A 14,952-nucleotide genomic window follows, 5' to 3' on the forward strand; every position below is an offset into this window, starting at 1 on the left:
TTTTATTCCCAGCTGTTGTTGCCATGTTCCAACAGGGGCGCAGTAAAAGAAAAATCACTTATGTATTGAGATCAGCGTTGCCAGATTACACAGTAGGGACGACACCAGAAACTCGCTAAAATTTCCCCAGATTTCACCAGAAGCTAAAATTGCCGAAAAATTACTAAAAATCATCATTTCTTGTGAATAAACAAACACTCGCGAAAGCTTAAAAAAATTTTTTTTGTTGCAACTTTAGCGAGTGTTTCTTTATTCGCAAGAAATGTGCGCGTCAAGTGGGCGCGTCGAACTCTGGACTACATAATTAACATTCGTCAAGTACTCACTTTATTATTTACAAAGCCATGATGAGGAGCCTTTAATCATCACTTGGAGCATCGTAGATGTCTGATCGAAACCTGCTTAGCATATCGTCTGTGATAGCAAACTTCACGCAACAGCCGTCTCTGGAGGCACACGCTGTGCGAATTTGTACAATGGAACCCAAAGTTTTCAGTGACATCTTGTTTCTATACTTTGCCTTCACACAAGTGACCTGACTGAATACACGGTCCACCACTGCATTTGACACTGGGCACGAAAGGCATGCCAGCGAATACAATGCAAGTTCCTTGTAGGGATTTTCACCCAAGGCATTTTCAAACTTGAAAATCCCTGCCCAGAATGTTGCAGAATCCTCTGGAAGTTTGCCTTCGAAGACGGCCTCCTCAAGATGCATAATAATTCTCCTGTATTGTATTTCAATAACGTCCAGGTTTTCCTCAATGAGATGTTGAAGTGGAAGTTGCAAAACAGAATGTCGTGCAGTTTGAGACAAGACTCGCGAAGGGTGAAGTCCACTCATGCCCTGAAAAATGGCTTGATAGGAGGGAAGACGCTTTTCCTTCACTCACTTGGATGGATGGATAGATGGATGGATGGATGGATGGATGGATGAGGCTGAACCCTTTAAACCGGGCGGTGGCATACGCCACCTAGCCATGACTATTAGCATATTTTGTACTTTGTGGTGGGTGAAATTTCACCCCTGCCTTGATTTTATCCACCAATCAGATAACCTCTGTTTGGTTATTTCTACCCGCTTAAAGTCTATTTTGCCTTTACTGCCCCTAAACCCCAATCCTTTTAAAAAATCAGCCCCGTTGCTTTGCACTGTAGGGTTAAGCCCTTTACAGAAAAGTATGAGGTGTTCAGCCGTTTCCTCTTCTCCACACGCACAGCACAACGTGGGTATACCTTGGTACTTGACTCGGTACATCTTAGTCCGTAATACTTCTCTCCTGGCTTCAAACAACAAAGAGCTTCCCCTAGAATTATCGTAGATATTTTCTTTGGCAATTTCTTGCTTGAAAGTTCGGTATGTTCCCAGTGCTGATTTCGTCTGCATCCCTGTTTTCCACAGACCCCTCTCTGTTTCCTTAACCTTTTTGTTAACTGCTGTTTCCTGATTTGCACCCCTCCTGCAGTCCAAATATTTGATTGACAGTTTTCTGGTCAGCTTCCTCCATTTTGTATCAACATTCCTCATGTACAAATAACAAATAACTTCACTTGAACAGTTGGCGCCGTCTAGTGAAGCTCCTCATAACTAGACATGCGTTGCAAATAGAAGCTTTGGTTGACTGTGCACTCTATGCCCTAGCGGTAGCTTATCAGCCTTACGTTCGGGCGGCCGTAGGCGCTCCCTAGTGGTAAACGTTTGGATGAGCAGCGACAGTGGGCAGTATTTCGGTTGAGTGGTTTTCCCCACATTTCACCAGATGTTGTCTGGTGTAGAAGTTTGCTAGCCTGGCCACCAAAAGCTCCAGATTTTCACCAGATTTTCGAAATCTGGTGACGAGTTTCACCAGATGGCAACGCTGATTGAGATTTCGGGACATATTAAAAAAAATAGCTAAATTCAGAGCCCCCCCCACTACGGCCTGCCTTAAAGCCAACCTGTGGCTTCTCAAGAATTAATAAATTATTACTTGTAATGCAAACCCTCCATACATTAAAAGAAGCAGCCAAATACATTTTACCTATGTGCCAAATTGTGTGTTTTGCCTTCAGGCAAAGCATTGAAAGTGATAACAAGGTTTAGCGTTGTGCTGCAAGCACCTTGGAATGCTTGTAGGATGACGAACGTGCCAGCAGCATTGCAGGCATTGCACTGTGATGGTGGATGAGACGAGACTGAAGGAACACCATCAGTGCTTGCGAGCCCCCCCTCTTCCCCCAAAAAGATTATGTCAACTCAATTTCACTGTTGCGCACAAACCTGTCTACGTACACAGCGGCTCAGCGGGAACACTAATGTGGGTGTGCACAATGCACATGGCAGCATTGGAAGCCAGCATGCTGCCCCGTACGAGGTAGAGCCAATTGTGTGGAGCATAGCGGTGCGTCCACTAGGCTTCATTGCTTTTGGAGCCAAACACACTGTGCATCTCTCGAGACATTTTAATCCTCCATGTGCGAGTCGCGCTTGCGCCATTGAAAACAGGACATCACGACAATGCAAATGCGCCTCAGTGTCTGCATAATTACTCTTGCAACAAAACAGATAGGAAAAGTGTTAGCAGTGTCAGAAAAATTCAGAGCCCTTCCTTCCCTTGTTGAGAAAATGGGGGTAAGCGAAGCTTGTGGCAAGACGATGCTGTCACAGGCGTTCCGCTTCGCTTGCCCTAAACTCAGGGTTGGCGGCTCTTCGTTGACGTTTGGCCTCAACATCGCGCTCCCGCAACTCGGGGTCCGTGGCTCTTCGCTGACGTTTCGTCTGGCGTTCAGAAGCCCTCGCGCTAGAATCGGACAAGCTTCGCTTACCGCCATTTTCTCGACAGGGGGAGGGCTGCTTATTTCGCCTCTTTGGGTCCAACGTGTGACAAGGGTAGTTCAAGGGCGCGTTACAGGTCCCCAAACCCACAGGCGTATGTGCCATTGAGTTTGGACCCTTTCTGCACTATCACCAGGATGGGCCCACTTCTCAGCGTGACACCGCCACCACCACTGCCGAAACTTGCAAGCCTATAAAACTTCGCTTAAAGCACGTAGGAAGAAATGTAAAAAGAAGAGTGATAGGAGATTGCCTAAGGAAAAGCGACTATGCTGCAAGTGTAGTAGTAGTGTGTGGGACTACTACCACCGGTACGCTGGTAGTGGCACGAGTGTGTGGGAATTTGACGAGATCAGTCTCTTTTACACAGTGTGAGCGTAAGCATGCTTCTTTCTCCTCTGTTCTATTAGGGAGCCCCCTCTCGGCAAGCAGTCCCAGCTCGACGACGACTTCGGGGGGCGGCTTGCTGCAACTGCAAGATGCCACACACAGAGGTCTCTACCGGTTCGTGCCAAGGCATGCAGACGAGGTGGCCATCGACATCGGGGACCCCGTCTATGTCAGCAAGGAGGCAGACGACGCGTGGTGTGAAGGTGAGCCGACCGTTCTCGGCAACGTTTCTTTTTCTTGGCAGTGTTTAACGAATTCACCCGAAAAAAGTTGCTTATGCGCTCACCAAGTTGCTGATGCTGTTGTTTGTCTTCAACGTGTGTTATACTATGGTCACACGCTCAGTTTCAATGGCCATTGTAACCAAAAGCTACTGAAATACCCGAGCCTCATTGGCTTCTTTCTGCGAACAATAATAAATGAACCGAACCGAATGTAAAATATTACTGCAAAAAGTCTTCATAGTGCATATCATATAGAGGTGTGTAGTGCAAATACTGAATAGTGTTTCAAATCGAATGCAGTCAACGTCCGAATTTTCTGACTCCCTAGGCGCCTAAAGAATCCGAAAACTTCTGAAAAAAATCAGGCAGTCCGAAAAAATGAATGCATGCCTTTTGCTGCCCCTAAGGGCTCGAATTGCGAAAGGCACATCTGAAAAAGCTTGAAAGGCCTGCTAGTGCAGTCAACGTCTGAATTTTTTTCGAATACCATCTTTTGCTTCTGAGTTAGTCATATCGGTGCTCGTACTTTGACAGGAGACGGCGGGTGCACGCATGTATAATTATACTGTGTCCTGTGACAATATCCCCTTCCCACTGTTATGCCTCACCGCAATACTTCGCATATGCTTCACCGTGTTGCACTGCTGTATTGAGTCGAAACTGACTTTCAAAAACCGGCATTATGCAATTGCAAGGATTACAAATGCGGAGCTTGATTATTGCTGACTGCTGCGAATGCTTTTAATGAAAAACACGGCACCGAATGGCAAGAAGCTTAATAGCGAACGTCGAAGTAGCTAGGCCTAGCGTCGCCACGGTGGTGGCTATGGCTGCTAGTGGATCTGCGTGCGAAAGCGCCGGTTCGAGGCAGTGAGAATATCGAAATAGCAGCAGTGGTTGCTTTGATTAATTCTGTTTTGGACCTGCGGTCATGGCAAAAAGTCTGGAAAATCGGACGGACGGCAAAGGATTCTTGTGTCAAAATTGTATCAGAAAATTTATCACAGGTTTAATGCTTGCAAATCTAGGGCAAGAAAGCATGGTGTTGGACATGCTCAGGACTCCTAGCATTCCATAACAAGAATGTTGTAAGCTATCACTAACTTAGGTACATGGGAATCAAAATGAACAGTATGGTCTTTTTTTTTTAAGGGAACTCCAAATTAGTATGCCGGCATTAATAGCAGCTCAGTTCTAGTACAGTCGACGACCGATTTTCTGGATGCCCGATTGTTCCGACATGCCCGATAATTCGGACACCTTCGTGGCACCACCATGTGCCCTATAGAGTCAGTGTACGAACTAAAATTTCGAACGCAAAAAAAAAACCTTCGCTGTCCAATTTTCTGGGCTTTTTGCCATGACCGCAAGTCGGAAACAGCATTAATCGAAGCCACTACCGCCCCCGTTTTCATTATCTCGCCGCCTCGAACCCGCGCTCTCACACGCAGATCCGCTGGCAGCCGTAGCCGCCACCTTGGCAATGCTAGGCCTAGCTACTGCGACGTTAGCTACCAAGCTTCTTGCGGTGCGATGCCGCATTTTTCATTGAAACAATTCGCCGCTGTTAGCAATGGTGCCGACTCCGCCTTTGTAATCCTCGCCAATGGCTTCGAAGCTCGGAAAGCACGAGGTGTTTCAAAATGTTGGTTCCTAAACGTCAGCTTTGCCTCAATACAGCATTGTGATGCGGTGAAGCTTACGCAAAGTATTGCGGTGAAGCATATGGGGGAGTTGGAAGGGGCCATTGTCTTGGGACACGGTATGTATTCCTTAATTATACATGCGTGCAGCCGCCATCTCTTATCACAATACGAGCACCAATACGCCTAATAAGTGTACTGGCAGGCCTTTAGAGCTATTTTCGACATGTCTGTGGCGACTTGACACCTTGGGAGCAGTAAAAAGCGTCCATTCATTTTGTTTTATTTCAGACTGCCCGATTTTTCAAATGTTTTCGCGGCCCCTAGGGAGTCCGAAAAATCAGACGTTGACTGTATGTGAAGGTCTGGAAAATACTTTTTCATCAATAGAATGTAGAATAGAATGAAGTGCTAGTTTTCCTTTCAAGCTGAATACCAATGAAGTTCTCATTTTAATAGTGGACCTGTGTTAGTGGACCTGTGTTTTCTGGCAACATTGCATTGCATACAAAGTTTTGCTTTCCAGTATTTTCCCAAAATACAGGACTATCCCATCTTTACGGCATGTGGGTTATCGTAAGTGCGTTAAATGGAACGTTTGGGAGACCGAGTGCTGTTTGAATAATAGGTTAATAAACCATATAGCGTCTCTGAAGGGCCAACCGTTTCCTAATCTATTTTTGCGATATAAAGAATACGGCTGCATCTCAGTGCCTTTTTATACCAGAGTGCTGGCTAGGTGAAAGACAAGGCAGCACGTCAGATTAAAGGAGTGTTTTTTTTTTATAAACAAGTCGGGTGAAATGTGTGTTGCTGTCTCAGTGTGTTGTGTGCTGCATGTCTCAGAGGGAGAGTGCAAAAGGATGTGCATCATTGAGTGACCAGTGTTTGGCTGCATCTTGCTTTTGCTTCTGATTTCAAATTTTCGACTGCGTGTTTGTACAGAGTACAGCAGAACCTTGTTCATTCGTTATAAAGAAAAAAAATGTGAGAGAAAATATATTAACCGGGAAAACGTACATACGAGTAACTTGAAATCATAAGTGATCATATCCCTTAAAAACCTTGCTCGAAAATACCACTCCAAATACATGCTTTTTCAAGGAGACCCTCTTTGGCGTTTTTTTGCTTGTCTCTGGTGGTAGCGTAGTTTTGAGTGCAGCCATTGTTGATGTGACACGAGACTGCCACACTTATCAGTACCGAAGTCAGTGTTTTTATTTTTCATTGCGGTCATGTTTTCACATTTCTGCAGGTGTCAACCTGAGGACCGGAGCCACAGGGATCTTCCCAAGTGCCTATGTGATTGATGCTGACTACTCAGACTTTGGCTCGGGTATGCAAATCTGCTTGCTCTGTTGTCGGAAAGACAGGTCGGGGGGATAACGATGGTGAAAGCGAACTTCATAATATAGGCTCACGATAATTCAAACTCAGATATTGCATACTTTCGGTCACTTCAAACAAAATTCCTTTTTCAGATAAGAATGTGAGGACCACACCAAGAAAGCATTTGCCAGTATTTGTGTCAATTTTATATATCTGCACTACCAAAACTAAACCATTGTGTTCATTTTATAATATCCGAGATGAAAACCTGACGCTGAGGGTGTGTTGCCTCCGTAATGACCCGACGCTGAAAGGGTATAAGATGCTTGATTCAAACAGCACCAGTCAGTTATTTTGTACTTGTTTCTTAGCCCTACCGAAAAATACCTGCGGCTTTTGCCGCCACTAGCCGAACATGTGTTCTTATATCACTAAACCAGTGAAAAGTTAAGCAGATTGATCACCGGCCTGCACTTTCAGAAGCAGTCGAAACCATGTAGACCACAATGGTACAGTAATTGTGTGTTTGTCCAGTGCAAAAGAAAAAAAAAAGAAAGGAAATCGTGGGTATTGTGCGTGGCACTTGGCGACAAGTGGCCTTCTTTACCGGCATGCCACTGAAAGCCAATGCCGAAGCACGTGTGCCACCTTTTGGATTGGTATCTGCTACACTGCAACACAGCGCACCACTGATTCCTCCGTCAGCTGTGCTGCAGTGAGTGGTGAGGCAACAGCTGTAGTTGAAGTCGTTTCTTCCCATTGACCTGCTGCAGATGCGAGTTCAAGGTCTACTGCGGACATTCACAGTGCTGATGAACGGGCTATTGTTCAAGTGCATGCCAGATCAGACCTTGTATTGCAAGGGGAGTGTTGCAGGAGTGGCAAGCTGAGCAAGTTATGATTTTAAGCTTTATTTGAGGACTGGCAGTGCATACTTGACGTGGAATTCAAGCAGGCGAAGCTGAAGGTCTTGCTTATTGTGGACAATTGCCCTGCTCATGGTGACTTAGAGGGGCTGGAAGGAATCCAGCTCGAATTCTTGCCTCCAAACACAACTGCTTTCCTGCAGCCCCTGTATCAAGGGGGGACAAATGTCTCAGGATGACGTACAGGAAGCAACTAAAAAGAATGCTGCTATGTATCGATAGGTCCAGGCCATAGAGCATAACGCTGTTGTCCTTGGTTGGAACACATGTTCATGTGTGGAATGCAGTGATATCAACCACATTAAGGAATGGTTTCAAACATGCCTTCAGCATCCCTGGCTGCAGCAGTGACACTGTGCCTGATTTCCTGCAAAGTGAGGATGAAAATGCGAGCCTAGTGCTTTCTGGAGATCGAGTGCCTCGAGACATTACTTGACCGGTGTGCAACATCAGCTGCGGGATGGATCGAGCCTGATGGAAGGCCCTCACCAAATGACTTGGGCATCCTGAAGTACATGTGGACGACCATATTGACAGCCTGCTCACCATCTCTTGCATCGAGTGCTTGTTTCAAGTGTCCTGTCTGTGTTTTGTAAGAGCAGATCTAGTTCTGGGCCAGCTGCTTTGAAAGCTTACGCATGTCAGCATCCAAGCAAGCGATACTCCTTCGTCGTATCTTTTTACGCACTCCTGCCATAAGGGCTGGTGGTTTCTTAGTGCAAGTGCTCCAAGAAGACACCTCCCAACTAAAAAGCTGATGATGTATGGGCCATTATTAATTTTTTCCAAATCATCGTGGACAATCAAGAAGAGGCCGATACATTGCACCCCCGTAATCAAAACATCAACTCACTTCCACAGCCTGATGACCGCAGCAAGGCTCTGCAGATGGGTTCATAACTTCGTAATGAGTAGTCCTGTCCCTATTGTGAATAATGTGGTCATGCCATAAAAGACTGACAGCAAATCTTTGGCAAGTCGCACAACATGGCATCATTGCTCAGCTGTGTAGACCTGAGAATTCACAATATAACGATACTTTTCACGGCAATTGTAACTTCTTTCGATACTTTCAGGTGCGACTGTTTCAGCTTTTAGAAGTGTTTGCATCAACATTGCAGAGCTATGATGTAGCTTCTGCAGAGGCGCAGTGCCCACACACGGGAGGACAGCATGTCAAAAGCCAAAGCCAATAGGGAGTCAACATCATCCAAAACAGATGCACTTTCTCAATAACCAGTAGGCATTACAGTAAACATTCCAGGAACTTGCATTGTTAGTTTCCAGAAGGCAGCACCAACATGACCGAATGTGGTTGCTCGTCCTCCAAATGCTAGTTAGAGCACAGTGCTACCACTTTGGTAAAATACACAACATGTAAGGACTTCATTCCTGGAGGCTGTCAAGCCAGCATGGATCAAGTGTTCACCTTTTGAAAGAAAACAGAAGTTTACATGGAAGTCAAGAGTGTGCACTATGGCCACAGCTGGCTGACATGAAACTCGGGAAGGCAACACAGCACAGCAGAATCCACAGCAACAGCTCACCACTGCCAAGTGCTTAGTTAGTCAAAGCAGGAAACCTGTATGCAAAGATTGAAATGACAAGTCCAAGAGCAAATAAAAGCATCTGTAACCACACCAGTGCAACAGCACAAGCCAAGACAATGTTGGTGATCTTAAATCTTGGCACGGCTTTGCGAGAAACGATGTTTATCGCAGCCTGTTTCAGTTGCAGAAGAATTATGCAGCTCTCTTGTTGCAATTTCCTCAGCATTTAACCCTTTTGCTCCTCCCATTAGGCGCTCTGCTTTGCGTGGTGCTGTGGCACATTTTCCTGCTTTGTTGAGCGTGTTCCACATTGTAAGAAAATTGCTCTAAAGTATGCTACAGACATTGCATTTACGAAACGTCCGATTTATTTTGTTCTGAAAAGGCTTCTGTATTAGGTGCAAGTAAAGTTAAAGAAAACTAGGAAGTGTACACAGAAAAAAGGTTTAAAACATGCAGGAATGTGGAGTGCACTTTTGCATTTTTGCTCTCAGCACGCCTCTTGGACTTTTGAACTTGGCCCTCGAAAACTAAGCACAGCATCGAATGGTTCTGCTACACAGTTTTCGGTGGTATGTGCTGAAAAAAAACGAGCCCACTGGGAAGCCGTACACCTTTTTTCGAGCCCGGTGCTCTGGTTGCAACGGCTATAACAACAGAGTGTTGTTTACAATCATCTCCTGCTGAAAGGGTAGACAAATACGTCTGTCTAGTGTGCAAAACCAATAAAAAAATGGAAAATAGTCTGCAATGTGCTTCCATCTATGAAAAATAGCCAGAAACAGCCATTCTTTCAGCGACTGGCAAATCGCCTGTCACTTCGACTTTGGCCCTGGTTGTGGCGGCCGGCAGATTTCTGGCTGTGCAAGCGAATGGGTCAAGTAATGTCTTGGTATAAACAAAAGTGCAATTTCAAAAACAAAAAGATAATCTAAAAGTCTACTGTGTCTTGGTGCTTCTGTTTTTGTTGTAGGTGCTATGAATAGATGCAGCACAGATGCTGCTGTCAATGCAACATCTGCTTCAGCTGCTGGGTGTAGCAGTAACCTATGGGTCTTGTCCAGTCAGCGCTGAGAAATTTCCAAGCTCCCTTAATTAAGCAGTGTGAGCCCGTGGCATGTAGAACGAAAACGCCAAAAAGCAAATGTAGGAGTAGACAGCGAGTTGTGTCTAGGCGTGCTCGAGTTTCTACGATGTTTCAGGAAGTTCTGTGCAGGTGTTTTGGTTTTGCCAAGAGCAATTTATGTTCATTCTTACTCCCTTCTTCCAAATCTTTATTTGCACGTCGTGCTTATATGCACCCCCTAGACTTGAACCAACTAGCCGAGCAACATATTCTACTCGGTTTTCATAGCATACATTCAAAGTGCTGCAAGTGCCAAGGTTTTGCAGGGCCTTTGAAATGACGCACTCCTGTCTGGGCAGCACTCACATAATTTGTGACACAGCGTGATCTTGGAGGCCATGGTTTTCATGTACTCGTGTCAGAGGTGTTGGACACCTTGTTCACGTGCTTAAATGCATCGTTAAGGCAGACTTTGTTCATTTGTGTAAGGTTTTCAGTGTCGGAAGAGTTTCGACTGGGCACGAGTGAATTCAAAAATGTGCTGGGTCGTTTGCACACCAAGGCAGCAACTTGTGTAGCCAGACAACAGAAACATCCAAGAAGCCATTGGTGACATTTAGTGATGTCGTGTGTAGACATATTCTCTACATTCACGACACTCTGATTCTCTAGCACACTCCTTGGGGATCAACTGTAGTGATGCCCGTTTCAACGCTTTAACCTTGCAGAGGGCCAGCAGATCAGGAAGGAGCGCTACCTGCTGGACTTTCTGGGCTCAGTCGAAGTGTCCTGCCACAAAGGCAGCGAAGTCTTCTGCCAGGCGATTCGAAAGGTGAGCAGGAATGCAACTTCCTTTGAGTTCCGACATTTGCCTTGTGCCTTCCGTTGGTCTCATTGTGCCATTAGTGTGGTTGCATGAGCTTTTGTTAGCAGCATTTGGTTAAATGTCCCCCAAGAAATATTGAAATTGAGTCAAACAATTTGTGCAGCACCAGTAACCAGCATTTACGCTGTGTCTCAAAAACAGGTTGCCAAGGCCAGTGCTTCCGAAGTCGGCGTGCACGGTTCGCATCCGTGTGTCCTTGAAGTCACCGACCTCGGCCTTCGAATGGTGGACCGTGGGCGACCAGCTGTAAGCCATCCACTCGTGTTTCTCCATTCCTGCATAAAATACTTTTTAATGTGGTCACAAACTCGCCCCTCTCGATGTCTTTTGGCTGGAATCTGCTCTGGAAAAGCTTGCTGCATGCAACACTGATCAGGTTGTGATGCCTGGTGGCATGGCATCGCAGCTCCAGCCACTCAATGTTTGTCTGAACAAGCCGGTAAAAGAAAGGATTTGGGTGCTCTATACCAAATGGCTTGTCAGTGGCTGCCATGAATTTACGCCCAGCAATAGGATGAAGTGTGCTTCGCTGTAGGACTTTGCTGGATGGGCAAAAGATGCATAGTGCATGATCCTGTTCGCCGGGGTCAGCAAGGCTGTTAAAAAATGTGGGATTTCGAATTCCATGGATGGCACCGAGGATGAAAGGCTTTGGTCTGTTGATAGCAATAAAAGGAGTTGTCTGACAGTGACGAGTGATGCCTATTGCCCCACGCGACTCGTACTGGCGTAGTGAAGACAATCTTGGCGGCAAGAACATTGTTTCCTTTTGTGTGTGTCTTTTTTTTTCATCGCAATTTTGGTGCATTGGGAGTAAATCTGTGTTTCCAAATGAGATAAAGTTGTATTTCTGTATGAAAGCGTAAGGTGCATGGTATTTGCGGAGGACTTTTTTTGGTCATGGAAAACAGGTGCATGTGACAATCAGAAGCGTTTTTTTATAAATAATATTTTGGTCACAGAAAACAGGTGCATGGTATAATCGATTAAACACGATACTGAAGCAGGGCAAGTAGTGTACGGGACGTAGGTCATTTATCAAGTGGACGCATTTATTTTTAAGGTTAAAGTGTCGAGCTTTTCGTGGCTCTACATACTGCAGTTGCGCAATGAAGGCTGTTTATAACACTTTGTAGATCGAAGAGAAATGGCTCACAACTGCGTTTAAGGGGGGACGTGGCTTTGAAAATCAACTTCCTGATTTCTTCATGGATTTTGATGAAAATTGGCACAAATGTTTAGAATGTCTCCCTGATACTTCCGTAAAAGTTTCAGAGTGGTAAAAGTTTCAGAGTGATACCTTGAGAACATTTTATTGAGCAGAATTTTTCTCTCTTGAACTTTCTGGAGGGCCTGGGGAGCTCAAAAAACATGATGGAAGGCTCGTTGAGTATTGACTGCATAGCTCAATGCGTGCTGAAGGTCGTGACAGTCTTACTTTTTTTTTTTCGCAACACAAATTTTTTAGATAGTCATTTTTCAAGTTACCTTCGCACCAAGCACACTTTCGGGGTGAACGAATAGCCACGCCATAAATTTATAAAATGTCAAGATAAAAATGCGAGACTGTCTCGACCTGCAATGTAGTCCAAGGAACGTGACAAAAAAAACAGAATCAAAATAGGCTAAATGGTAACGAAGTAATCAGCTCCAGAAACTGAGCAGAAAGGCGAAAAAACAGTTTTGAGAAAACGGCTCTCAAAGTTGCACCTTCTCTTCAGTTCTCTAAAATGCACCAAAGTTGTAATCTTTGTGTTTTGTGACATGGGGCTTCTTGGACATGTGGCCTCTGGTCTGCTGAGCCTTCGTTCTGCCTTTTTCATGTTTGTATGGCATTCTTTACTGCTGCTCTACAAAGAGCATGGTGCCTGGGTTTCAAACCAAGTGAAGTGCAGAACTATGTGGGCATAAATATACAGTAGTTCTAGCGTTGTATCTGCAGACTGCCTCATTGATAGCAGCCTATAGTGCAGTCAGTGAGGCATTGTTTTCTTTTGGTAGAATCGACCATGTTACTGAATGAAGGCTCTCAGCAGCCTTCTGAATCATCTTCCATTGAAAATGGCTATGGAGGTTAGGAGAGCCACTGATAGATAGGCAGCAATGCAGCTGCTAGGTGCTTTCCAGCCTGTACTTTTGTATCATGGCTCACTTCTACAGCCAGGTGTCTGTGCCAGCCCAAGTGGCCTAGTGAACAGAGCTCATGATGATGTTCTCTTTATGAAGGGGTGGTATGATAGGTATTATTACTAGATATCGTGACATTACGATAACAGAGTCGGCGCGCAATGTGCTAAGTCGCGGGTCGATCCGAGGTGCCGATGTGCGAAATGCCTGGTCGAGGGTCCGCGGAATAGACGCTCGACGAGCTTAGTCGCGCAGTCCGAGGTGCCGATGCGCGAAATGCCTGGTCGCGGGTCCAAACGCTCGGTAAGCTCAATCGCGCAGTCCGAGGTGCCGACGCGCGAAATGCCTAGCCGCGGGTCCGAGGAATAGACCCTCGAGGTGTCGACACTCCATGAGCGATGTGCCGACACGCGAAATGCCTAGCCACGGGCTCGAGGAGTCGACGCTCGAGGTGCCGACGCGCGAAGTGCCTAGTCGCGGGTCCGAGTCGACACTCGATGAGCGATGTGAAGACGCGCGAAATGCCTAGCCGCGGGCTCGAGGAGTCGATCCTCGATTAGCGTAGTCGCACAGTCCGAGGTGCCGACGCGCGAAATGCCTAGCCGCGGCCTCGAGGAGTCGACGCTCGCGGTGCCGACGCGCGAAGTGCGTAGCCGCGGGTCCGAGGAGTCGACACTTGTTGAGCGATGTGCCGACGCGCGAAATGCGTAGCCCCGGGCTCGAGGAGTCGACGCTCGATTTGCTTAGTCGCGCAGTCGGAGGCGCCAACGCACGAAATGCTTAGGCAAGGATCCGAGAAGTCCGCGCGCGATGTGCTTTATCGCCAAGTCGGAGACGCCTACGCGCGAGAGGCTTAGCCACGTGTCCGAGCATTCCGTGCCCGAAGCTCGGTCGCGAAGTCCGTGTCACCGATGCTCAGAATGCTTAGCCGCGGGTCTGAGACGTCCACAAAAAGCGGGATCGGCCACACTACTGCTATGTCCACGTAGCGCCCGCTTTAACACTCGTCGAAATTACGGAAACTGTCCGGAGCTCGCGAGGACACCGCAACAAGCGGAGCAGACGACGCCATCACGGAGCGAACACCGGACCAATGGCGAACCGCGCTGGAGTCACGTGGCGGGCGCGGCAAATCGGTGGCTCCGGCACGACCTTCAAACATTTGCTTTTTGTGTGCTTGTTTCTGTATGGAGGAGATAGCTGAAGCGGCAGATTTGAAGACGGAAAAATGCGCTTTCCAACGAGACCAAGATGGCGGCGCTCGGCTGCGCCGTTCCGAAGATATCGTGGCTTGAAAAACGCCGTTTTTTCGCGATTTCCGCACAATTTTTCGGCACCTTGGCTGATACAACAATTTTTTTAGAGCACTTCTACTTGGTTTTCAGTGATGATATTTCGGAATCAGATAGAATAAGAGTTACAGAAACTGAAAATGTGATTTTCAAAAAATCGATTTTTTAGCCGTTTTTCGCGATGCGAAAGCCGCGTCCCCCCTTAACTGCAATAAGATGGATGCCCTTGTCTTCCAAACAGCCAAACCATGTGCCAACCCATGACTACTTCTTCAACCTCAAGAATGTCACCTTCTGTGGATACCACCCAAAGGATCACAAGTGAGTCGTTTATTGTGTTCTCACATTTGTGATGAAAAAAGCAAAAATTGTCCTCCACTTTGGAGTAGCGTGAAGCTACAAAGGAAACCCATACAGTTTTCTCAGAGAGATGGCTTCACATTTAAAGAAAAATGTATTTTGGTCAGGGGACTGATAGCGGGACCAATGCCTTTGTGGGTGGTCGCTCTACCATCTGAGCTATATTACAATTTACAAATGCAGTAGAACCTCATTCATACATGTTGTAAAAGAATGCGAGAAAAACATACCAACAGGGAAAACGCACAATCCAAAGTAAAAAAGAAATTGACAGACGCAACTGTAGTTGACATACCTTATTTGTTCGATTATAAGACGGTCACGATTATAAGGCAAGGGTACAA

The 14,952-nt window shown here is 46.3% G+C and overlaps 1 protein-coding gene across 1 annotated transcript in view; it reads left to right on the forward strand.

Moving 5' to 3' along the window:
- Window positions 1-14,890, forward strand: part of LOC119465355 (JNK-interacting protein 1-like) — a 32,891-nt gene extending 18,001 nt beyond the window's left edge. Inside the window, exons 7-11 of the mRNA XM_037726143.2 lie at window positions 3,226-3,408; window positions 6,328-6,408; window positions 10,672-10,775; window positions 10,971-11,075; window positions 14,490-14,890. Coding sequence (XP_037582071.1) covers window positions 3,226-3,408; window positions 6,328-6,408; window positions 10,672-10,775; window positions 10,971-11,075; window positions 14,490-14,573 — 557 coding nt within the window. The 3' untranslated portion in view covers window positions 14,574-14,890. The remainder of the gene's footprint in view (window positions 1-3,225; window positions 3,409-6,327; window positions 6,409-10,671; window positions 10,776-10,970; window positions 11,076-14,489) is intronic.
- Window positions 14,891-14,952: the final 62 nt, after the last annotated feature.

This window comes from Dermacentor silvarum, chromosome 9 (genome assembly GCF_013339745.2).
Source record: "Dermacentor silvarum isolate Dsil-2018 chromosome 9, BIME_Dsil_1.4, whole genome shotgun sequence".
Classification (NCBI taxonomy): Eukaryota; Metazoa; Arthropoda; class Arachnida; order Ixodida; family Ixodidae; genus Dermacentor; species Dermacentor silvarum.